The sequence below is a fragment of the Lemur catta genome, chromosome 22 (genome assembly GCF_020740605.2).
Source record: "Lemur catta isolate mLemCat1 chromosome 22, mLemCat1.pri, whole genome shotgun sequence".
Taxonomy (NCBI): Eukaryota; Metazoa; Chordata; class Mammalia; order Primates; family Lemuridae; genus Lemur; species Lemur catta.
The window spans coordinates 22586723-22604102 of record NC_059149.1 but is presented as its reverse complement, the minus strand read 5'-3'; the positions used below and the strand labels follow the sequence as shown (position 1 = coordinate 22604102).

Genomic DNA, 17380 nt, shown 5'->3' with positions numbered 1-17380 from the left:
GCCCGGGGGCGCTGTGGCTCCCCGGTGCCCGAGTGGGGAGCCTGGCGCGAGAGGCGGCGGGGTGGGGGAGAGGGGCTCGCGGGCGGCGGGAATCCCTCCTTTCCCAAGAACCGGAGAAGATGGGGGTGGCCGGGCCCTCCCATCCCCGGCTCTCCCCCGAACGAAGTAGAAGGGAGGGGAGCGAGGTTGTCATCCGCCCCCACGACGATGTGCAGCTCGGGAGTTCCTCCCACACGTCCCGGCCCGCGTGGCCCTCCCACGGCGTGAGGCCCGGGGATCCTCTCTTCCTCCTTGTCGACACTCCCACTCCCCCTGAGAAAGGCATGTCCCCCCCACCCCGACTCCGCAGCAGGGGACGCGGGATTCACCGCGCCCACGCGGCCACCAAGGAGGGAATCCTCCCCCGTCAAGCCGGAGTGATTTGGGGTCGCACCTCCATGCTCCATCCCTCTCCTCCCCCTCCCGGGCCGCGCGCCCCGGGAGCAGGCCTGGGGGAACACATCAGCCGCCCCCGGGATCCGCTGCCTCTCGGGGAGGTGACAGCGCTCCGGGTCGGCACTCAGGCTGCCCTTGACTGCAGAGCGCCGGCAGGCAGCAATGGGGACAGCCCTGTGGAAGGCGAGGGGGAGGGCAGGGACTAGGGGAGGCCGCCTTGTGGCTCAGGGACTGTGGGTTCAGCGTCCTCGTGCTGCAACTCAGCGGCGGGCCCTTCGCAGGCAGCAATACACAGCGACAGCACCGGGCCTGCTGGGCCCTCCTGCCATCCTGTGGCCAAAGGGGTTGCTTTGGAACCGTTAGAGAATTTACCAGGGATTCGGTGCACGTGTTTTCTATCCCTTCAACTTTATTCCTTCTTCTTTATCACCAAAACCACACATCCTCGACCCCAGATGTGGCGGGGTCTTGCCTCTGGCTGGGGTGCAGATCTCCGGGCTGCTGCACCGCGCCAGAGTCAGCGCGGGGTCAGGGGCCCAGAGGGGGGCAGGGGTATGGGCGCAGAATCAGAGTGAAGTGGGCACAAAAGTTCTTGGGATATTGGACCCAGGGATCCTGACACGCTGAAGCCCCCCCCCGCCCCCAAAAGTACTCCCTTGCTTCTAATCTCGGGTAGGGTCCCGGACGCGGGGGGCGCTGCGGGAGCAGGGTGGGAACGCACAGCTCCCGGGCTCCCCAGCGGTGCCCAGGCTGCAAAGGGACATCGCCAGATGATTTCCACTCTTTTTTCCTGCTGGGGGTGTTGGAGGCCACTTGCAAACAACCCCACCCCGCCGCCCACCGTCCCCTAAACGCTCTGTCCTAGTGCAGACCTCAAACACACACTTAAGTTCCTCGGTTTTCGACTCCACGCTACGTGCTCTGCGCTCAGCGGATTCCTTCTTTCCTCTCTCCTCTCGCGTTTTTTATCTTTCTTCCCTTCTATTTCTCTTTCTCTCTCTTTTTTAAGAGCGATGAGCGGTGCGGGCGCCGCACGTTGGCTGCGGCCCGCTTCCTGCTTTCTAATGTTCCATTGTGAGGAGCTTCCATTGTGACGTCGCGCCCCTTCGGCTGGGCTTTGTCTGTCCATATATGGGCAGCTACGTCACGGAGCTTTCCCGGGGCTCAGATAAATAGGCTGGTGGAGTTCCCTGGCTGGGAGCTTTTGGGCAGCAGTGAGCTTGCTAGGAAGCGGCGGGGCTGGTGGTGGTGGCAGCGGCGGCGGCGGCGGCGGCAGCGGCGGCGGCGGCAGCGGCGGCGGTGGCGGTGGCAGATCGGGGGGCGGGGGGGCCGCGGGCGCGTGTCTGTTTGTGAGATCAATACTGAGGCCGCGTCCGACCCCCTCGCGCCGAGATCCCCCCCAGCCCAGCCCCCACCCCACCCCCCGCACACGCCCCACCCCCCCCTCCCGACCCAGCCTCATACGGCACCAGCCGAGACACCCAAGAGGATTACCCCCTTTGCCCCCCTCCCACCCACCCTCCCACCCACTCCCCCAAAAAGAGAAGCTCCCCTCTCCTGGCCCATCCCTTCCCTTCTTCCCTCCCCCTCCCCCCGAACTTTCCCTCTCGCATGCTTTTCCCCTGCACCACGGATCGCCTCTCGGATGCCGCTTGCCTGGAAGCTGCGCTAGGAGCGAGCGGCGGCGGTGGCGGCGGTGGCGGCGGCGGCGGCAGCTCGGGAGTGCTATGACCGGCAAACTCGCCGAGAAGCTGCCGGTGACCATGAGCAGTTTGCTAAACCAACTGCCTGACAATCTGTACCCCGAGGAGATCCCCAGCGCGCTCAACCTCTTCTCCGGCAGCAGCGACTCGGTAGCCCATTACAATCAGATGGCTACAGGTAAGGGCGGCGGGGAGGCGGGGAGGCGGCGAGGAAGGACAGGGAGAGGAAGAGGAGGAGGGAACGACCTCGCGATGGATGGATGGATGGATAGATGGATGGATGGATGGATGGATAAATGGATGGAGAGATGAGGGGCGCGCTGGGAATTTTCCGGGGGGCGAGTTGCTTTTCCCACCCACTCCTCCCGCCCTCCCCGATCGGGAAGGCTTGGTTGGCGACGCCACGGTAGAGGCTTCGGTTCTCCCGGGTGGGGGCAGCCGCCGACCGGAGGGAGGTAGGTGCGAGCGGCTGTGGGGTTCTCCCTCCTCGCGCAGGGGGCCCGATCGCCGGGCTGCGCGCAAGGCGTGGTGCTGTCGCCCCCTTCCCGGGAGGAGCCCAGCGTCTTTTTCACCCGCGCTCTCCCCCCTTACTCCCTCAGCCTCCCACCCGGGATGGAGCCATGTGCGGCGTGGAGTCCCCGCGGTGGGAGAGGTACTGCGACGCTGCCTTTCCGGGGCGTTCAGCACAGCCGTGGGGGTGTGGGGACGGCGGGGAGCAGGAGGGGGCCCACTCGCGGGGCGGGGGGCTGCCACGGGGGACGATCCCGGGGCTGGGGAGCTTGGGAAGGGGCGGCCGCTCCCGCCATGGAGACACGGGCCGCTTTTCCGCCGCCCTCCACCCTTCCTAGCTGGAGCTAGGCTTTTCCCCTCCAGCGAGAGCCGAGAGCTCCTTAAGGCCCGGAGGAGGCCGGGGCCCGGGGAGGCGAAGGGAGAGCTCCCTTTGAGGGCGGCACCCTTCTACGCTCCGAGGACAAAGCGTCGGAGCGCTCTAGGTCGGCGACCGGGTCGCAGCGAGCGTGGGGGGCATCTGCGGGGCGGGAAAGGCGCGGCGTCCTGGAGCGGACAGGGCCGGGGGAAGAGGCCGAGTTGTGTGCGCTGGAGAGCGAGAGCCCGGCGCGCTCCGGGTCTGAAACTACCTGTAGCTGCAGCTACCTGCCCGCCCCACCTCGGGAAGAACAACAATGCTTCTCGCGCGCGCGCGCGTGTGTGTGGTACGTGAGTGTGTGCGCGGCTTGTGCGGTGTGTGTGCCGCAGCCACTCCACACCCCGATCCGTAGTATTTTGCTGTATCCAGGTTGCGCCTGGGAGCGCGGCACCGCCCGCTTTGCGCCGGGCTCGGCGTTCCTCTTACCCCATGCGCTGCGCACTCCACCCGGCCGCACCCTCAGCACCTGGGCAAGGACCTGGGCAAGGACCTGGGCGCCGCGGCCCGGAGCCGGCTCGGCTTCACTCACCCCTCCCCTCTCTTCCCCGCTCTCCGCAGAGAATGTGATGGACATCGGTCTGACCAACGAGAAGCCCAACCCGGAACTCTCTTACTCGGGCTCCTTCCAGCCAGCCCCCGGCAACAAGACCGTGACCTACTTGGGAAAGTTCGCCTTCGACTCCCCTTCCAACTGGTGCCAGGACAACATCATTAGCCTCATGAGCGCCGGCATCTTGGGGGTGCCCCCGGCCTCAGGGGCGCTCAGCACGCAGACGTCCACGGCCAGCATGGTGCAGCCGCCGCAGGGCGACGTGGAGGCCATGTATCCGGCGCTGCCCCCCTATTCCAACTGCGGCGATCTCTACTCGGAGCCCGTGTCTTTCCACGACCCCCAGGGCAACCCCGGGCTCGCCTATTCCCCCCAGGATTACCAATCGGCCAAGCCGGCCTTGGACAGCAATCTCTTCCCCATGATTCCTGACTACAACCTGTACCACCACCCCAACGACATGGGCTCCATTCCGGAGCACAAGCCCTTCCAGGGCATGGACCCCATCCGGGTCAACCCACCCCCCATTACCCCTCTGGAGACCATCAAGGCTTTCAAAGACAAGCAGATCCACCCGGGCTTCGGCAGCCTGCCCCAGCCGCCGCTCACGCTCAAGCCCATCCGGCCCCGCAAGTACCCCAACCGGCCCAGCAAGACCCCGCTCCACGAACGGCCCCATGCGTGCCCTGCTGAGGGCTGCGACCGCCGTTTCAGCCGCTCGGACGAGCTGACCCGGCATCTGCGCATCCACACGGGCCACAAGCCCTTCCAGTGCCGGATCTGCATGCGGAGCTTCAGCCGCAGCGACCACCTCACCACTCACATCCGCACGCACACGGGCGAGAAGCCCTTTGCCTGCGAGTTCTGCGGGCGCAAGTTTGCGCGCAGCGACGAGCGCAAGCGCCACGCCAAGATCCACCTCAAGCAAAAGGAGAAGAAGGCGGAGAAGGGGGGCGCGCCCTCGGCATCCTCGGCGCCCCCGGTGTCCCTGGCCCCCGTGGTCACCACCTGCGCCTGAGGCTGTGGCCCCCAGATCCCCACTTTTCCCCTTCAGTGCCTCCGGCTGCTCGCCTGAAAGCAGCGGGAAAGCCAGCCACGGAGGCGCAGGGGCCGCGCCCTGGCCTCTCCATGGACGTGCGGCACCTTGCTCCCCTGCGATGCCCCCGGCTCCCACCCTTTCACACCGGCCAGCGGTCAGGGGCCAGGGCTGGAGGCGCCTTCCCCTCGCTGTCCCCCCCTTAGCCAAGGCGTGGGGGCGGAAAGGTGGCGTCTAGCCCGCTTTGTTCAGTAGGATCGCCTTGATCCAGGGGCCGCCGGGCCGCGCCAAGGACCTGCGGGGGACTGAAGGCGGAGCCCACCCAACCCTCGCCCAACCCAAACACCTCACTGTTTCCCCCGTGTTTCCCTCCGTTCCCCCTCGAAGACTCGAGAGGGGGAGGGGGTAAGAAGCGCACCAAAGCGCAGAGCTTGCCGCCCGCCGCACGCACGCGCGCCTGCGTGCGGGGATGCGCGCGAGAATGTGCGTGCTCGCGTGTGCGTGTGTGGATGAGTGTGTGGATGTGCGCGCGCGCGCGTGCGCGCGTGTGTGAGACTCTTGAGCTGAACTGGGCTGTGTCTACCCCAAACTCTTCCCCACATTGGGTCCCCAGGCCGCTGGGGCATGTCCCAGGCTGGGGGCCTGCACGTGGCCGGAGGAGATGGTCTTCCATCTGCTCTGAAATAATGTTTCTTACAGAAATGCCTCGGATGCCGCCGCCGCGGTGCCGCTGCCGCCGCTTCGGGTTTGGCCCCTCAGAACCCCTCCTTTTCCGAGCGCTTCCCTCTTAGGCCTCAGGGCAGTTTGATCTGCGGGGAGAAAAAGCAGCCATCACTGAGCCTGCCTTTAAATATATATATACACGTATATTTTCTCGGCCCCACTTTTAAAAATGTTCCTGAGTTTGCCCTCTGCCCTTCCTCCCCGCCTTTTCCCTCCCCCCTGTAAGCCTTCTCCCCTTCTCTCCCCAAATCTTTTTCCAGAAAGGCAGGCCTCCCCCATCCACTCAGCTTTCTGTTTTCTCTCTCACCTTCCTTCCCACCATGCGTGAGAGAACTGGCTTTGGTCTTGCCCTTTGTCACCTCCAACACAGCAGATAGAATTGAAATAGATGCACAGGGTGTGTGTGTGTGTATGTGTATGTAGATGCACACACATGCATATATGTAACATGCACACAGTATGTATTCCGAGCAAAATAAAATCTCTAAGGTATTTGGTTATCCAGTGCAATGCCCTGGACTAAAGAGAATTTGTAGGTGTATACAGCTTTAAATGGTTTATTTTTTAGGAAAATGTTAACTGATGAGATTGTATTTACTTGTGTGTGTATGTATGTGTGGATATAGACATACACATATCTGTACGTATATGTGTGTGGATATACATGCATGCATCTCTGTCCAAATTTTCTTCAAAGACACAGGGATTTTTTTCATTAATCCATGTTGATGAATGAGGCGTCTCTTTTCCATACCCCAATCTCACCTTCTCCCCGCCCTACCTCACCTCTTCTCAGGCACCCCCTCGTCCCCAGCTGTCCTGCCCAATGCTTCTCAAACAGGGTGGCTCTTTTGAAGTGGAGTAGTAGGGAAGGTTGCTCTCTGACACAGCTTCCAGCACAGTCTTGACTGAATGTACTGTTCCTATTAGCGTTATTTCTCCTGCGGTCAGTAAAGCTGCCCAGAGAGAAGGAACAAAGGTCTGGAGTTTACAGAATGTCTGTTTTTAAAGTCACTTTATGCGTTTCCCACTTTTTTTTTTATAAAGAAAAAAAAGCACCTTTTTTGGTGGTGGATAAATATACTAAAAGGACTGTAGCGAAATGAGGGGGGGGGAAATCAAAGAGCAGGGGGGTTGTGAATTTCCAGGTACTTGGACTTTTTGTAGAAGGAGAGAGAAGAAGATGAAGTTTGACGGGAGGGCCCATATTTTTTCAGCTGAAGGGTAAAATCTTTCTTTGCAGAGACAGTATTTTGCTGAATACTTTTTATAATGTGATGATTATTAAAAAACAAAAATTTTGGTCACTTCAAAGCTGGAAGGAGAAATCAGATATCCTTTAATATTTTTTCCTTGCTCCTTCTGGTATATGCATGTCACTGCATGATAACTCGGAGTTTTCCTTTGTTTTAATAAAACTGTTCTCAGACATTTAAGCTAAACTAAGAAAAATAACTTTGTTGCCAAAAGGTTGTGCTATCCAGATTTTTTATATGTCTGCATGTTTAAAAAAAAGAAAAAGAACAAAAGAAAATGCACTCTAACTTATGTGAACTGAGAGAAAAAAAATCAGGTTTTAAACAGGAAAACCTATGGGGAATGATATTTTTTGAAAGACTTTTGTATAAAGTTGAGTACTTAGAAAAAAGACAAACCAGATGTAATATATTTTGTGGATGTTTTTATTTCTTGGATTTATAGTACCTTATACTAAGGTTAAAAAAATATGCTTGATATTGTGAAAAAGGTGAAATTCTTCACCAACATTTCATTTGCTCCTCTGTCACGACGTTGTTATGCCAATATAATATAGTTCATGAAAACAGCATTTTTAAAAACCGAAATATTGAAATGGTGTAATGTTGTACCATTTGCACTGTGAGCAAATGCTAATACAGTAAATATATTGTGTTTGCTGACAATCAGCTGGCCTAGAAATCTCCTTATTTTATTTCTTGTTTTCATAGCATGAAGTTTTTGTTTTGGCCTTTTTTTTTTTTTTTTGTCTTGGTTTGTTTTTGGCTGGTGGTTTGTTTGATAGGTTGTTATGCCTGCTTTTGTCGTTTCTTGCTCTGAAAACTCTCAAAGGGGAACCGTGGAACTTGGTGTTATTGGAAGTTGGTCAGAAATTTGTGCAGGTTCTGGTGTTTCAAATACAGTTTTGAGTGTTTACTGTGGTTCTAGAAGAAGATTCTTCTCCACCCTTCTGGCAGCCTTGAACTGCCAGAGAGATTAGGTGAACGAACAGGCTAGATAAACTCATGGAGTCGGGGCTGATGACTGGAATCTTCTAGAACCTTCTCTCTGGTTTCCAATGGGTGTTTGGGGGTAGAAGGGAGGGGATATCCTGGTTTACAAATTATTTCTCTGATGGTCTCAGGGACAACAGGACCCTGGAGGGCCTCTACAGCCACGCAGAATAGTTCTCTTGCTAAAGCTTTTGCAGCCTGAAAAACAGGTGGAGGCTTGACAGAGGTTCTTCAGGGTTGGCAAGATAACCAGAGAGATTGGCCGCTCTTTTGTGGTCAGATAATTGGGGAAAATGGGGTCTGAAAGTTCTACAACTTGAATCCTGCCTGGACAGGACTCACTATTGGTGGCTGCCTGGTAAAAGTGGTCCTGGCTGAAAAATCACTCTTACAAATGACCCAGGGATCTGATGCTTTTAAGGAAAGAAAGGACTTTGGGGATTTGGAGAACACACAGGGAATGTTTATGTAGCGTCAACCCGTCAACCCATTGCATCTTATGATTTCTATCTCCCATCAAAGCAAAGCTTTCCCTACCCTACAATCTATCTCCCCTAGAACATTCCTCTTCCCGTAACTAGTTTATTAGCCAGCTCCAGAGCTTTCTCCATTGCTGGCGAGGAAGTAGGGGTCCTCCACTTCCTTTTTGTGTGTGGATCTCCATCCTTGTGCATGCTCCCCTCACCTTGTTCCCCGTAGTCTTTAGACTCCTTTATCCCTCGAGGTTTGTTCTAGAGCAGTCTTTGGACAAGTCAGTCCTCTCCCCCTCCCTTTCTTCCTGCCTGCCCTCTAAAAAACTCTCCTGGGCTTCTCTGCAGTGCGTGTGGCATATGCTCCGCCTCACCAAAGTTTAGGGGCTTGACACAGAACACTGGGCTGTATAAGTGTCGCACCAGGTTGGGACTGGGGTCCCTGTCTCAGCCCTCAGGGTCCAGACCAGGGGAGTCACAAAGTAACAGAAATATCGTGTCCCTGCTCAGAAACTGCTCTTGCAGCTCCAAAGCAGGCCCATCACAGTAAAAACTATGGGTGGTATTTCGGGTTGGCTGTAGTTACCACGACTTGAGGCCTGGGTGGAGGAGGTAGGCTGTGGCCTTAGAGAAGAATGTTTTTGAAGTGAGAGATGAACAAAGAGAATGCAGGATGGAATCTTAAATTTTGGCACCCACACAATTCTAGGTCACTGGTTGCCATCTTGAATGCCCTTCTCTTACCTCGTGAAAACTTTCAAAATTCCAAACTGCAGCTTTTTATTTAGAGCCACATGGAGGCATCCTTCTTTCTTAACAAAGGGAATCCAAGATGGCCGAAAAGTCCTAATGATTGAGCATAAAATTTATCTCTTAAACGAAATGTTTCCTTCCAGATTTCTATGTGTTTTTCGAGTGCACAGTGTCAGAGGAAGATACCGTCACTGGGTGTCTTCATAGTCAGCATCCAGCCCCACCTACACCTTCTCCAATCACACCAGGCCTTCAGAGTTACACTTTCGTCAACAGTGTACTATGCTGCATGATTAATAAACTCACTTCCCATTGGTGGATATTACTCAACCCAACCTGGTTCAACCACTGGGTTACTTGGCAATATGGCAGCCCGCCTGGCTGGCACCAGCCCTGTGTGGTGTAATCACTAATTCACGATTTGGAGCTAGATAAGGCTGTCCCAGATAGCATCACACCAGCTACCCAACCTGCCTGGGTTTTGTAAATGTGGGGAGAGGAGACTCAACCCTGAAACTTAGGGGTGAAGTGGGGAGAAGGTGGAGAAGGCCTGCATGGGGCTATCGCAAGAAGATATCAGTGGAGGCTTTGCAAAGAGGCCCTGGGGCAAAGCCAGGCCTGGAAGTAAGGCAGACCTCCTTCCAGGCAACCCCTGAGGTGTTTGGGGGTGAATGAAAGGATGCCCCCCCCCCCCCACACACACACCCCTCAGGAGTGGTACACTGAAAGTGATGACTCTGCAAAATTGGACTTGGTGAACTGGGGTTGGGTGTAAATGAAGAGATACTTTAAGAGAACGTGGGGCGAGTGGCGGCATCTGTTTTCGTGCGGTGGTGGTGGAGGTGGCGCGTGCTGGTGAGTGTGCGCCAGTGTGTCTGCACAGGACATTCACAGGCACAGGAGCAAGAGTAGCAAGGGGCGTGCTGGGGAACAAAGGCCATAGCTTGTGATCCTTGTTGCTGGTCCAAAACTTACCTGCTGTAGATGGGGCGGGGGAGGGTCGTGCATTGCCTTGTCCTGGCCCTGGCTGGCTCCCCTGGTGTTCTGGAACAATAAGCCTGGGAAAAGCAGGAGGTCTCCTTGTGTCCCTAAAACTAGAAATCCTACTGGCAAAATCTTAAGGCCTAGGGGGAAGTAAATGACTTTCCAAAAGGTACTATGGGGTTTTAGAAATAGACCATAATCCCAAATCTATCCCAAGGGGTTCTTTTCAGAAAAACCCGTTTGTGAGGAGAACAGAGAAATCTCCAGAGGAAGGGGAAGGAGACCCTTGGTCAGACCAGTCCCTGAGGACACACACTGTCACTCACCTGTCAGTCAGCCACAGAGGCCAGGAGAGTGCCTGTCCCTAGCAGCTTCTCCCAGTGTGCCGGCTCTTGGAGTGTCACCATTCTTTTTGCATGAAGGTTTCCATCTACTCCATCTTTGCTGTTTTTAAAGACTGGTCATTTTCACAGCCCTGTGCGAGAACAGGAGTAGGTCACGGTGGCAGTTAGTGTGACGAGGGCTTCCCCAGTTTATAGTAACATCTCTGATGTGTCCCTGCCCAGGCAGGATAGAACCAGGCCCGGACTCTTCCTGCCCTAGGACTGTCCCCGTCCCCATCACAGCTGGTCTAGAATCTGGGTGGTCCTTGCCACCGCCTCTGCTGGTCACCAGGGGCCCTTGACCCCAGGTAGGAAACACTATAGCCTCCCCTCTAGCAAACACACAGAGGACTAGAAGAGTTTCCTAAGCAATTTTACTAAGGAGCTAATGCAAACAGAACATGGCCACATCGCCGCAAACAAGAGTGTCAACAAAAAATGTTCTCACTTCTAGGCTGGGTGGGCATTAGACCACCATATAGTTTCTGTAATATTGCCTAACCTGCTTCTGGGCCCTGCCTCAGGGAGGTCCCCTAGTGTATTCTTTCAGGGTTGGGACATTGGCTTCCCTGGTCCCAAGGTCCCTGGACGGAGAGGGCCTTTTCTCTGGGCCTCAGAAATGCCTTCCCGGGACCCCGGGCATCTCGTGCAGCTCCTGTCTCCCCTCCTTTGCCCCATTCCTGGGGGCCTCTGGAGCTCCTGTCCTGTCGTTGCTCCAGTGGTGCCCTCTGGGCCCTGCTCATGTCACATGGAGCACGAAGGCTGCTCCTTCGGGCCAGCTCTTCCCACTGGCCTGCCCAGGGCCTGCAGCCAGATGCTCCTTGGGCCTTTCACTGTGGCCTCATGACCCAACCAGAAACGGACCCCTCAGCAACAGACTTGTTCTTTCGGGTTCCCTTCTGGATCACTCACTGAGATCCTAGCTATAGTCTCAGGGGTGCCTCTGCCCCTCAGCTCCCTCGAGAAAAAGAGATATCTGATGCCCAGGAGGCTAGGGACACCCCAAGCCCTCCTCAGGGGAAGGTGCCCTTGTCCTTGGGCCTCTATTCCCAGGGGGTGGTCGTCCACCTGCCCAGAATCCATCAGCAGCCTGTTCCCACCAAAGGAAGTGACCAGAATACAACTGAACCTTCAAGTCCTTTGGCATCTCCTCAACGACAGGCTTTAAGAGCTCTAGGACTTTCTACTTCTTAGCATTTTTGTCCCTACAGAATGTCCAGACACCTGACTGTCACCCACTCCTCCGTGTTCCCTTCTCCCCCGGGTTGGGAACGCCAGGTCGTCCACAGGAGGGACGGAAGAAAAGCTGCAGTGCTCGTGGGATCCCAGAGTGCTAATGAAAGCCTTCTTTGGGCACTTGCTGCTTACTCAGGGTTCAGTCCTGAGAGTTGAAAGGCAGTTTGCTAACCCAGCAGCGACTCCAGCTTTTTTCTCGGGGCCCTTAACATGCTTTGGAAACATCATCTCCCGCCTAGAGCTGAATCTCAATTCTGCCACCTTATTGCACTGTGACTGTCAACAAGTTTAGTCTTTCTGAACCTTGGTTTCCTCTTGTCCTAGCATTGCTGTTGTGCAGCTCAGATGAATACTAGGGCCTGGTTCGTGGTGGGCACCCCAAACGTGCCACTTATCTCCCATGTCCCTGCTCCTGTCCCCAGCCCGCAAACACAGTTGCAAGGAAAAAGGCTTTGTCTCCACCAGGGATCAGAGCAGCTCACAGCCAGAGGAACTCCTGGCCCCGCCACCATGCCCAACTCCTGCCAGCCGCTGATGTCTGGATTCTGCTAATGGGTCCTCTCCACCCCACCCCCATTCCACCCTAAGGGAACACCAGTCCTGCTCTTGGCCACCACTGAGGTTCATTGTTGTCATTTCCTGGCCTAATTCCTGACCTGGTCCCAGGTCCTTTTATCCTATCTCTCTCACTGGGATGGGTGGATGTAACACCTTCCTGATCCAGTATCATCTGCAAAGGTAATTAACTTGTCATTGGGCTGTCACCTGCTTCCTGATCCTTATCAGGGATTTAAATAAAAACTGCAGCAGCCAGGGCTCTGCCCAGTCCATCCCGCTCCCTTGATCCAAGGCTTGTTCTTAGTCATCAGTCCTTGACCTCAGCCTTCTGGCTAGTTCTCAGCTTCCAGCCACAGGGCCGATGGCACTGGCCTTGCCCGGCACTAGTTTAGGAACAGAAGTGGCACCCGGGGCTTTAATGGCAGTGATGTTCTGTGAGAGAATTGTGGACAGCAGGGCCCTCACCTTGTGCCCCCTAACCTTGGGCAAGTCCCCCTAGATCTGTAGAGGCATAAGGGACCTTAAGAGGCCACACCACATTCTGTAGCTGGCAGGGCCCTTGGCAATCCCATGTGCTCCTTTTCAGATAAGGAAACGCATCTAGCAATGGCAGGGCTGAGATTTCAAATCCAGACTATGGGCCACAGAAGGCCCACCGAAAGGTGTTGATGGCTTCGTTTATTTAGTAAATGTTAGTTGAGGGCTCACCATGTGCACCACATTTTTCTAGGCACAGGGATTAGAACCGTGAACAGAAAGGCCTGTGTCCTCCAAGCTTACTTTCTCCAGGGCAAAAACAGATTAAAAAAAAAAAAATGAGCAAATATGTGTTGTGTCCAATTGTGATGTGTATTGTGGAGAAAAATATGGCAGATTAAGAAAAATGGGCAGTGCTGGGTGGTGGTGGGGGGGTTCCAGTTACATGCAGGGGGTCCAGGGCGTCCTTCGGGGAAGGCGTTGGCGCACAGGCCCAGGAAATGTGGGCCCAGCCACGGGGACATCTAAGGAAAGCCGTCCCGGCAGAGGCCACAGCAAGTGCCAGGGTCCTCTGAGGAGGTGGCATTCTTGGACTGCCTGAGGAATAACATGGAGCAGAGTGGCTGGAGAGACGACAGGGAGGGAGTTACCCCAGGAGATGAAGCCAAGCGACAGTGCGGTATCGGATCACCACGCTCCTTAGAGGAAATTAATGCAGCCACAAGAAGCCAGGCAGTGAGGGAAGGCCCCACACCCCCCGGGCAGAGCCCCGACCTGTACCTGGGCTGCCAGGCCAATCCTGCGCTGCAGATGCCCTGCCCTTTCAGCCCTCAAAGCCCCCATCCCTCTGCTTGGCTTCCTACTCCCCCGACTGCGGCCCTTTGAACCTTCCTTTCATGTCTGAGATGCCAAAGGCCACTGATGATGCCTAAACTCCGGCTCGGCCAAGGAGAGACAGAACTGCCTCATTCAGGACCCACAGCCTGAGAGCCGTCTCTCTTCCTATTGACATTTGCCTGGGTGCCAAGTTCCTAATAAGATGAATGACTCTTCCTGCTGTCCAACCTAGCAGCGGGACTCTCCCTTGGCCTCATCTCCCACGTGGCTCCTGCAAAGCCAGCCCCTCCTTTGTCTGGGGCTGGACTGGCCATGTTTCCCACCTTGGCAAAAAGCTGGTGGACAGCCAGGTTCTTCCAATATGGTCACATTCTCACCCATACCCTGAGCCCTGGACACGCAAGACGGGGCGAAAATCACTTGATCCATGATACTCCTTGCCACAAACTCTCTTTTTTCCTGGATTCTTGCAAATCTCCATCTTGTAGGGTCATTTCTAGGGTCATTTCATTCCTGAGAAAAAGAATTTCTTCCTCCCTCTCCCCAGCCTATTGGTCTTCCATCCCTGTCTCTCCAAAAGCTCTCCTTGGTCTCTGTCTTTTCCTACTGACTCGGCATCACCCAGAGCTTCTTCTCATTCCCTTTGTTCATCTACGGATTTAGCAAACCTGGGTTAAGCCAGGCACAGTGCTGGCATGGGGTGGGGGGTCGTGCGGTCCGAGACACGGTCCCTGCCCTTGGGGATCTCACATTCTGTCAAGGAAGGCAGACATAGGAGCAGACAGTTTCAATACATCGGGACTGGTATCTTGTTAATGGTGGTCTCTGATAGGAAGGGACTTAAATCCCAGTCCAGTGAGAGATGGGAGAGGTGGGTATGAAGGTGGGGGAGGGGGATTTCCTGGAGGATCTCAGAAAGCCCCCTTCCGGGTCCCCCAATCATAACAAAACCAGTGCCATGCTGAGTACTTGCTACATGCCAAGTGCTGTGCCAAAAGCTCTCCATGAATGATCCCACTGGACTCTAGGTAGCGTGGAACTACCCCAAGATGCTCACCTGGTGGCCCATGGGGCTGTTCGCTCTTTTGTCCTTTTCCTGGAGGAGGAAGAGAAAATCCCAGTGGCCCACAGCCCCGGGAAACAACATAGCAGCTTGGCATCTCTGGAGTATGCCCAGCTGGCTTGGTGGAAGTTGTCCAACCCAGATGACACGTCCCTGTTTACATTCTGGTTGCTTCTCTTTGCTACAGGGCAGACTTTTCTGGGGCTGGGGGAACGATGGGAGGGGGACTCCATCTTTGGATTCTTTTGGTCCAGGTAGAGCATCCCTCCAGGTGATCTCCACCCGCCCTGCCTGCATAGGAGCCAGCTCCTACATGCAGGACCTGCGGGGCTAAGGTGGGAGGAAAGCCCACCCACATCCTCTCCCTCCTGGGACACTTAGACTCTGCTCCCACAGCTCCAGGCATGGCCAAACCTCCACCTTGCCCTCTCTCAGCCCACCTGCCTGCTTCCCCTTTGGTTCTGTTCAAAGAGCTCCAGCCTCTTGGACAAAACACCAGGGTATCTCTTCCGTTCCAGCATTGCCTTTCCCTGTGTTAGACCATGAGCCAATCTCTTAACTCGGCTGAGCCTCTGTTCTCCCATCCATACAATGGGGATAATACCCTGCACCATAGGATTGTGGACAGGATCCACTGGAATGTCAAATTACAGAAAAAGAGCTGTCCTGTCCAAGAAACCTGAAGAAGACTGTTGGAGGAGGGAGGTGGGGATGCTTTTCTCCTTTGACAGGTGAATATATTCTGGGAAGACGTTTCTAGGTGGAGCTAGAAGCCAGGTCTGAACTCAGTCACTGTTCTTACTAGGTCATGTGAGAAAACCACACAGGATTCAGACGGCTCAGAGGTGACAGGCTCAGGAATAATCCCAGCTTCACTGTTAGAAACTGTATCTTCTGGGTCTTAGGGCACCAAAATCTCCCTGCAGTGAGAACATAGATCGTCAAGCAGATGTGCCCCTCCGGACAGCACTGCAACAGGAGTTAGGAGACCTGGCCTCTGGTCCTGGCTCTGACACTAGGACAAACATGTAGGATGTTCACAAAGTCACAATCCTTCTCTGGGTCTTGAAGTTGCTGCCAGAAAATCAAGTGGTCCCGGTAGAGGACGCATACAACACCTCCAGCCCTGATGTGCAGAACCCCCAGGACCAGCACCCACGCCCGAGACCCACCTCCAAGATCCTGCCTCCTGCTGCTCTGGGCACCGTCTCCCTCCATCCTCCCCATGCAGCCCAGGGCTCCCTGGGCTTCCCTTTCTCTGACTCTGCTTCCTTCTGGCCACAGCCCATGGCGGAATGTTCTATGACTGCGTTTGTTTCTTGGAATATATTTTTAAACCCATTTTCTCTCATACTTGCCTGAATAGCGTATAGAAACTGACATATAATCCAACCCTCTCATTGGGATCTCATTGAACTCAATGCCAGAAATACTAAGCAGTGGCCTGCGGTGCCCGGACCAGCTCGTGCACATGGACTGGAACATCTCAGGGGTGGCCGGCTCCGGGATGGAGCCACCGTCTATCCTGAGAATTCCTACTGCTGGGAATCCTCCATTTTGGGATATTAGCCCCGAGCCCTGAGCCTGCGTCTCTCCTACTGGGGTCTCATCTCGGGAAAGGCCTCTCCGAAGGTCCTGGAACCTCATTCCTTCTTCCCATCCCTGAAGCCCAAGTGTGCTCCTCCCCATCCTCCTCCCCAGCTCTGCCTGGAACCGGGCCCCTCCCTGCCGGCACGCCCTCCCGCCCTTATCTCAGCCATCACCCATTTATTCCGTCCCTCACCCCACTGCAGCGTCTGCCGGTTACCCAACCACCCCTAGGTCAAGCCTGTGTCGGATGAGTTGAGTCACTACCGCCATCTCCTCCCCAACCCTCCCAGGTCTCGGGGCTCGGTCTGGTTTAGCAGGCTGGGAGGGGAGGCTCCATCCCTTCCATGTAGGTAGCCTCCAAAGCCCTGTGGGCCTCCTGGGACCAGGATTTTCCTGGTATTCTGCCTAACTTTGTCTTCCCTGGAACACCCCGCCACCACCTAGACCACCCAACAGCTCACCTGAGCTTGCTCACTGCCCACTCCCAGCCCCTCCTCCTTCTCTGACCAGTCATGGAAACTTGGACATAGCAGTGAACCTCTCTGGGCCTCGGATGACACATCTGTAAAGTAGGGATAATAATATCTCTCCTGCCTCAAGGCAGGACACTGGGCCAGCTCATTTCCCAAGGTCCTTTCCAGTTCTCCTGGGCCTGCTGCTCTCAGCTCGTGCTCTCTGCCTCGCTTTTAGAATAAATACCTCATCTTCAGGCACTTAGGATTCTGAGGTCACTGCGTCCCTAGTCTCTGTGCCACCACCTCTCTTCTTGGCTCCTGATTCTCTCCCATTCACACCTTCCTACCTACCCTTGGGGTCTCAGCAAGAATGACAGCCACCAAATAGGCCTACAGACAAAGCCCCCAGAAGTTCAGGCCACCACTGCCTTCTCTGCTCCACCCCACACACAGTCCAGGGAAACACAGAGATTGGATAGCAAAGCCCAGATTCCCTCTGGGGACAAGAAGCCAGGCTCTGTCCTCTGTCCACACAGCACTCTGGAGCTGGCAGGGCCCCCGGCAGTGCTTCTGTGTACAGCTGGGCTACGCGGCTCCCCTCCCTATGCACGCACGCCCTGCACACGCATGCACAGAGCAGCCCTACTCAACTCTCCCACGAGCACACACGCTCCTGCTTCCCTCTCCCTGCGCTGTGCTCCCAGAACACACCCTCCCAGCCCACCAATCCTGCGCACGCCACTGCACTTCCCAGACAGCAGCTCGAGAACCTCCCGGTTCTCTGCTTGTGCCCCGGCTCCCCTGCTCCTCCACCCTTAAAGGGTGGGTCCCCATCTGCCCACAGCACAGAGATGCCTCGGCTTCTCCAGGCCTGCCTCTGTGGGCAGGGTCTTTGCCAGCTTCTGCCAGCACCTGCCTCCCGCAGCCCCTCACCTCCCCTTGCCTCCGGGGAG

The 17380-nt window shown here is 55.8% G+C and overlaps 1 protein-coding gene across 2 annotated transcripts; it reads left to right on the top strand.

Moving 5' to 3' along the window:
* Positions 1 to 1901: 1901 nt before the first annotated feature.
* Positions 1902 to 7297, top strand: EGR3 (early growth response 3). 2 transcript variants are annotated; one of them, XM_045535356.1, is made up of 3 exons: positions 2239 to 2316; positions 2738 to 2790; positions 3622 to 7297. In XM_045535356.1, the coding sequence occupies exons 2-3, from the start codon at positions 2751 to 2753 to the stop codon at positions 4629 to 4631; spliced, it is 1050 nt and encodes a 349-aa protein (XP_045391312.1). In that variant the 5' UTR covers positions 2239 to 2316; positions 2738 to 2750; the 3' UTR covers positions 4632 to 7297. The 2 variants fall into 2 exon arrangements, with proteins under 2 accessions (XP_045391310.1, XP_045391312.1); XM_045535354.1 differs by lacking the exon at positions 2738 to 2790 and having other exon boundaries at positions 1902 to 2316.
* Positions 7298 to 17380: the final 10083 nt, after the last annotated feature.